This window comes from Myotis davidii, unplaced genomic scaffold (assembly GCF_000327345.1).
Source record: "Myotis davidii unplaced genomic scaffold, ASM32734v1 scaffold125, whole genome shotgun sequence".
Lineage (NCBI taxonomy): Eukaryota > Metazoa > Chordata > Mammalia > Chiroptera > Vespertilionidae > Myotis > Myotis davidii.
Window position 1 is genome coordinate 756208 of NW_006299390.1, and position 7088 is coordinate 763295.

The 7088-nt window shown below is 36.4% G+C and overlaps 1 protein-coding gene across 4 annotated transcripts in view; it reads right to left on the bottom strand.

The window, feature by feature from the left end:
• CBLL1 (Cbl proto-oncogene like 1, E3 ubiquitin protein ligase) overlaps positions 1 to 7088 on the bottom strand; it is a 17661-nt gene that overhangs the window by 8967 nt on the left and 1606 nt on the right. For all 4 annotated transcript variants that reach the window (XM_015571250.1, XM_015571249.1, XM_006774862.2 and 1 more), the window contains exon 2: positions 2731 to 2898. In XM_015571250.1, the coding sequence (XP_015426736.1) occupies positions 2731 to 2898 (168 nt within the window). The remainder of the gene's footprint in view (positions 1 to 2730; positions 2899 to 7088) is intronic.

Here is a 7088-nt window from a genome sequence, read left to right on the forward strand (position 1 = left end):
CGGACGGACACACACACACACACACACACCAAAGATTTTTTAAAGGCTAATATAGACATTCCGGTGTACTGCTATCTAATTATCTCCAGCCAAATGTAAAGTTCAAAGAGTGTCCCTGAAAGCTACAACTGAGTGAACTTAGGCTCTTATATGGCCCATTTGTACCTTATAAAAACCAGTGTCATCTAAAACTCAAAATAAAAAACATCAATTTTTCTTATTTATCTGAAACTCAAAAAATTATTGAGAACAGCCAATGAAATTATAGGAGTACATTATCATTTTTCAGAGTAATTCAACTAGCACAGCCATCTATCATTAAACCATATATATATATTTGTATATTTGTACCATACAGGCACCCAGACCTCCATATTTTGAACAATGCCTGGGAGGGCGTGGGGAGGTGTGTGTGTGTGTGGGGCGGGGGGGGGAGAGACAATGAACAATTTTTACCCCAAATAGGTGAATTGAATGTATCCAAAAATTATCTTTAGCCTCAGTTTTGCTCTATTAAGAGAGAGACTGGTAATGGTAGTTCCCCCTAAAAAGGGATGTGGGCCTGGGTGGAGAGGAAAAGATGGATACCTGACAGGAAAAGGGTAGAAGGGAGATTTTAGCTTTTTTGTATTGTCTGGAATATTACAAGATATGTACATTACTGTGTAGTTTTTAAGAAACAAAAAGGCCAAAGGGGGAGAATCTAGTTACTGATAATGCAGCAGCAGCCCTAAGTTCTACTACCCGGATTTATAGCATTTGACTTCAAATACTTGCTCAGATAGGGAGAGAAATTCTATAATAAAAGGAACCATAATATAAGGTACAATTAAAACAATGTGATTCTAAAAAAGGAATAGACAGATGTCTAGAATAGAAAATCTAGAAATAGATACAAATACTAATAGAACTTTAACATATGATAATAGTGGGATTCCACTTCAACAAGATAGATTTTTTTAATAGTTGGGACACATAGCTGGCTGTTTTAGAGAAAAAATAAATAAACCCAGGTTCCACTTTTTTAAATAACAAAATACATATCATCCATAATATTCCAAAGCAGGGGTCAGCAAACTTTCTGTAAAATTCCATATAATTAAATACTTATATATGCAATTACTCAGCTATGTCAATATACTGTGAAAGCAGCCGTAAACGATACTTAAATGAATGGGCACGGCTATGTTCCAATAAAACTTTATTTGGCCCACAGGCCATAGTTTGCTGACCTTGTATAAGGGTAAGTTGGGAAAACTGTTTTATATTCATGGAATATGGGGAAAGCCTTTCTAAGAATGCCATAAAACCTAAAAGTCATAACAGAAAAGACTAGATATCTGCTACCTAGAACCTTCTTTAACAAAAATCTATATATATAAAAGCCTAAGCAACTGTCCAACTGGTAGCTATGATGCACAATGACCACCAGGGGGCAGATGCTCAACCCAGGAGCTGCCGAACGATAGCAACTTTGCAGAGTGCCCTCTCACACTCCAGGACCCCTCTGGGGATATCGGACTGCTGGTTTCGGCCCGATCCCTGCAGGCCTGGCTGAGAAACCCCCCCTACTGGAGGGACCTCACCTGCTGGAGGGACCCCACCTGCTGGAGGGACCCCGCTCACTCCGCAAACACCCTTCGAGTCCCAGCGCTGCCCCAGGTGCCGCTGGCCCAGGAGGGACCGCAGGAGGTTGGCTACAAGGCGTGTCCAGCCCGTCTCGCCCAGTCCCGCCCGCCCCGCTGGCCACCTTCTAATTAATTTACTTTCAATGTGCACGAATCCATGCACTGGGCCTCTAGTTTATATATAAAATTCAAGAAAAATGGGGAATATATGTAATATATGACAAAGGGCCAATTTTATTAATTTACAATGAACTCATAAAAATCAAGAGAAAGGCAATCAAACAGAAAATAAAATTGGAAAAGGATTTAAACAGGTAAATTTCCTAGGTAAAAGAAATGACCAATACTATGAAAAATATACAATCCCACTCATAATTTTAAAAATGCATAAAAAAACAATTTTTGAAAGATTAATAGTATGTACTAATATTGGTGTATGAAAGCATAAAATGATGCACTGGTTTTGAAAAGCCACTTGATAATATATATGTGAAGTTCTAAAATGCACAGTATCCATCAAGTTCTAAAATGCCCAAGTCATGCAAAGTTTAAATTTTACAAAGTATACATACTAAGGTATATGTGCAATGATAATCACAGAAACGCTGTTTTTAACAGCAAAAATTTGGAAAAATTATTACATAAGTTATTGATAAATGAAATATCTAAACCTATTTTGTATATCTGTATGTACTAAGAAGGCAAAATAATATAAAAAAAGAGCAGTTCTACATGAGAAAATATAAAAATGTCATAGCAAATCACTTTGGAGGAGACAAGTTATGGGAGAGACTAGTTATGGGGGAGAGAGCGGGACAATTTTACTTTTAATATTACTTTACTTTTATTTTATTATTTATTAATTATTGCATTATTTTCAATACAAACAATCATAAATCATAGACTTACTTTTGCCCCACCTGTATTTATAAAGGGACAAAAAAATACAAAACGCCATAATGAGACAGCAGTAAAACTGAGGAATGAAGAGAATATGTAAGATTTTTAAAAGGTATGTATAAACAAGCAAAATCACATGAATTATTTGGTGGAAATGGATACAACAAAAAGACTTCTGGACCTGTTAGTTTAACCAAATTACCTTCATCACCAGGTGGAGCCTTTGCAGGCATTCTGTTTATAGTCCTTGGTGTGCGAGGTACAGCTTTGGCTTTGTTCCCTTGTTTGGAGATGAGCTTTATAGGAATTCTTCTTCGAACATCAAGACCACCCAATGATCCGGAACTATTAGTGCCTTGTAACTCATTGTCTATGTTAGGGGGAAAAAGTTGTAATTTCTGTTAGTTTTTCTTTTTGAAGATTCTTCTATTACAGGTATTAAAGCAGCATACCCATCATTATCAAGGTTTGAATATCTGGGTTCAGATTTTAAATACCTTGTTATGTAAGTTTAAGTGCTAATTTTCTCTATTTTGGGTAAACCCTTTAAAGAAGTGCTTTTGGAAACATGGAACCTTTCAAATAGTTGACAAAAGTGATAAAACTCTCCCTAAAAATGTAGACAATAAAATTTTTCATATAATTCCAGAGGGGTTTATAGAAACATAAAACCCTTCCTAACCCAAGATAAGCATTTCTGTCTTAAAGTAACTTGAGAGATATTTTAAAGGAAAAAGTAAGAGAAAGGAGAAATAGAAAGAAAAGCATCCCCATCTCCATCAAACATGCAAAGTAGGCACTCAATAAATTTAGTAAACTGAATCTACATCAGGGCAATCAATAAAGCTGAAAACACAAAACTAACATTGACAATGGTAAAAGTAAATAAATAATGCATTGACCTGAAGTTTGGTTTAAGGAAGATGATTATTACCTTAAGTGTAAAATAGTTTTTCTAAAACGCATATGGAAACATAGTAAAAACCGTCAGACCATTTACTAGTAGAAAGATGCAATAATATATCCATGCCATAACATTTCTGTATGTTCACATATGACTCTTATTCTTAATCGGCATTGTAATGGAAAATTAGTTTAGGAAGATGCAAGGTTTCTGCACTTCCACTACATCTAAACAACTGACATTTTCTAAGTCCCTACTTGTTATTGACTAAGAAATAAATGAAGTCATCCCATGAGTAACAGTAGCATTATTTCATAGAACGGACTCCATCTGAAGCTTAAAAGTCACCTTTTCAAGTCTATGATAAGCTATTACAACAAAATACCTTTACCTACTAAAGAATGAAGGGAAGTACCACAAAGTAGGAAATGAAACTAAAAATAGTTTTTTAAAATAGCAATGTTTATAACATGACACATTATTGAACAGGCTGTTTAACTGCCACTGTAGGAGATAGATAGTACAATCAAAATTGACAGCCAAACTGACCACATTACATTCAGTAAACCAAATTTAGAAATAATAACTAATGACCTACAAGGCTAGTAGGATTACAAATTAAATTCACAATAATGATTTATACCCTTTCTGAAAAATATGTATAACAAAATTCAAAAGAGGTCCTTAATAATTTAAATATCTTTCATTCTCATTGCTACTATTACTTACAAAATTCATGGAAAAGGAATTACATGGACAGCTAAAATCTTGAGTTCAGATAAACCCAACTTGATCAACTTTCAACACTTCACTAAATGTGTTGAGTTGAACAATGTATTTCATCTGCTTTCACATTAGCTGCTTACAACTACCTACAAGCAATGTAATTGCCAAAAGACAGATATGACAGATGAATTTTTTTTTTTTGCTCAAAGGTATTCCTAATTTTCCAATAATTAAAAAGCAAGTTGTAGACAGAGAGTTAGCAGTTCAAATTTTCCCTTCAGATATTTAAAGGACTCTTAATGGTTTTACCTTGGTGAATGATCAAAATGCCAACATTCCAAGTCCTTTTGACATCATCACCCTGAACACTTGAAGTCACCACAGAGACATGCTTAGTCTACCAATACTTTGAAGAGCCTGCTGCCTCTTAATATATCACTGCCTGCTCATTCTGGGTCTGTCTTGGGTTTTTTGGTTTAAGAATCAGAACATACAGAACAATTTCCTTTTGAATATGACAACTAAAAACACAAAGCCCATAATAACAAAAGTCTTTGGATATTACAAAGAAAGTGAGAACTAAGGATATAACTGGCCATTTTAGGTAAACCCACTTTAACAAGTAATAACACTTTTATATTATATAGGTGGTTTTTTTTTTAAGTATATTTAGAATTTTAAAGGAACCAAGAAATACTTTACAAAATTTAGGCTAGTTACAACTAAGTGCTAATTCTTTGAGCAAAGAATGAATCAAGTGTTAACTAGAAGTTTCTTAGAGTAATTTTACCAGCAAAATTCTATTAGGGCACCACAGGGTAGCCTTCATTATGTTTGACTTTTTCAGCGTGATCATAAAATCTCATTTCTGTATAAATTCTAGGGTTTCATCAATTTCAAAGGCATCTCTTAATCCTTTATTATTAAAATCATTCTTCTGAGATGCCTACCATGTCATAATGTCTTCAATTAATTGGCTAACAGGTATTTCCTCACTTGCCAATGACTTTATTTGTGACTCAAATAGTTTATGAATTTCATGAAAACCTGATTCTTTCGAAAGCTTTGTAATCACAATCTATATAAGCATTTGATACTGCTTATCAAATGAAACATAAAGGACATAATATTAACAATAGAAAAGAAGCTAGTGTTAAGCAGCAGGGATTATCTAGTAGGAACTAATTTTTTAAGTGGTCTGCTCATCGGTGAATATTTTCATGTTAGGATGACATTCACTTTCTTAAGCAACTTTTTAATTTAGGAGAATTAGGACACCAAATAATCAGTACACACCCACCCATATTATAATTTAACATAATATTCTCTAAACTGTGGATGGGGTTTGACTTCCATTTCCAGTAATAGGCTCAAATGAGAAATATTTTGCTAACCTTGGATGTTTACTACTCTAACATCAAGATTCCAGACTTTCAAGTCTGTATTTCCAAACTAGTGTGAGAGTTCCTTAGAGCGTGGGGTCTAGGACCTCCTCTCTTCTGTATTCTCTTTCCTTAAGTGATCTTGTCCATCCTCATATCTTAAAATATCAACTCTGCAGTACAAGTCCCAAATACGTGCTTTTCAGCTCGAATCTTTCTTTTGACATCTCCCCTTGTATGACTCTCAATGTATATCTCTTACTTAGCAGTCCAAAATCTTGTTCCCAAATTCCCATGAATCACCTCTACCCCTTAAAAAAAGTTTGTTTTTCTCCCACGTTTTTCCCAACTCAAACCAAAAACATAGGCATCTCTCCTTTCCCTCACATTACATCCAAACCAACCCATCAGCACGTGCTTAAGTACTAACCCCGAAATATTTATTGAATCTACCCATTTCCATTTTCACTAAACGGTCACCTTTACTAAACCAAGCCTCCCTTCTAGTTTGCTGCAATCACCTCCTAACTTGTCTATTTTCTATTATTCTTACCTCCCTCTCTTATACCATTCTCCATAGAACCTATTAGACTTTTAGAAGATTATGTTTCTCCTCACTTCTGTTCAATGGCTTCAGGTTGCACTTAAAATTCAAATCTTTGCAATGGCCTTCAAAGTCTTGCACCGGCTGACTCCAACCCTCCTTTCCAATCTGCCTAGAGCCTTCCCTCTTGCTAGTAACTAAGCTGCAGCAAACTGGTCTTCTCTATTTTTTTCCTATTTGTCTTTGTACTTGCTGTCCTCCAGATTTATTCCACAGCTGGCTTCGTCATCAAATTATAAATGTAACCCTTAGAGAAAGAACTTCTGAAGGGCCCTCCCAGTTAGTCTTTATTACAGCATCCGTTTATTGTCTTCAAAGAACTTAGGATCTGTAAAATTGGGGGTCTTTAAAGTTTGTAATAGAATGTAATCCCTATGACAGCAATAACTTATTCCGTCTTTTTTACCATGCTATCATTCCATCTCCAGGCCTACAGGTATCTGGCATATAAATATATTTGTTTGATCACTGAAGGCATCCCAACCAACACTTCGTACAGGGAAAAGCCCCTTTTCTCTCCTTGCCACATGATTGACACAACTATACGGAGCGTTTTATAACTCCAAACCAAATGCCACAAGGAAGCAAAAGCCAAAACAAAACAAAACAACATAACGAAGAGTGAAGCCATTACGTGGAGAAAGGGACGTGAACGTCTTGACTTTAAGCTCTCCTTTGTAAATGTACCCAAATGATGAGTAAGGACCACAGCCGATGCACGAAGCACGCTTGGGGTCTGGGTGGAAAAGCTGACCCGAATATCACTCCGAAAGCCACCTCCGATTCTCTTCTCCCACCTCCAGTCCACGAAGGTCCGGGAATGCACTTCACCACCGGCGGAGACCGCGGGAGCAGCCGCGCAAAGCGGGCGGAGACAGCAGGAAGTCTCCGGCGCCCGCTCGCGCATCGACTCCCCAGCACCCCGAGGCTTCCCCGGCTCCGAG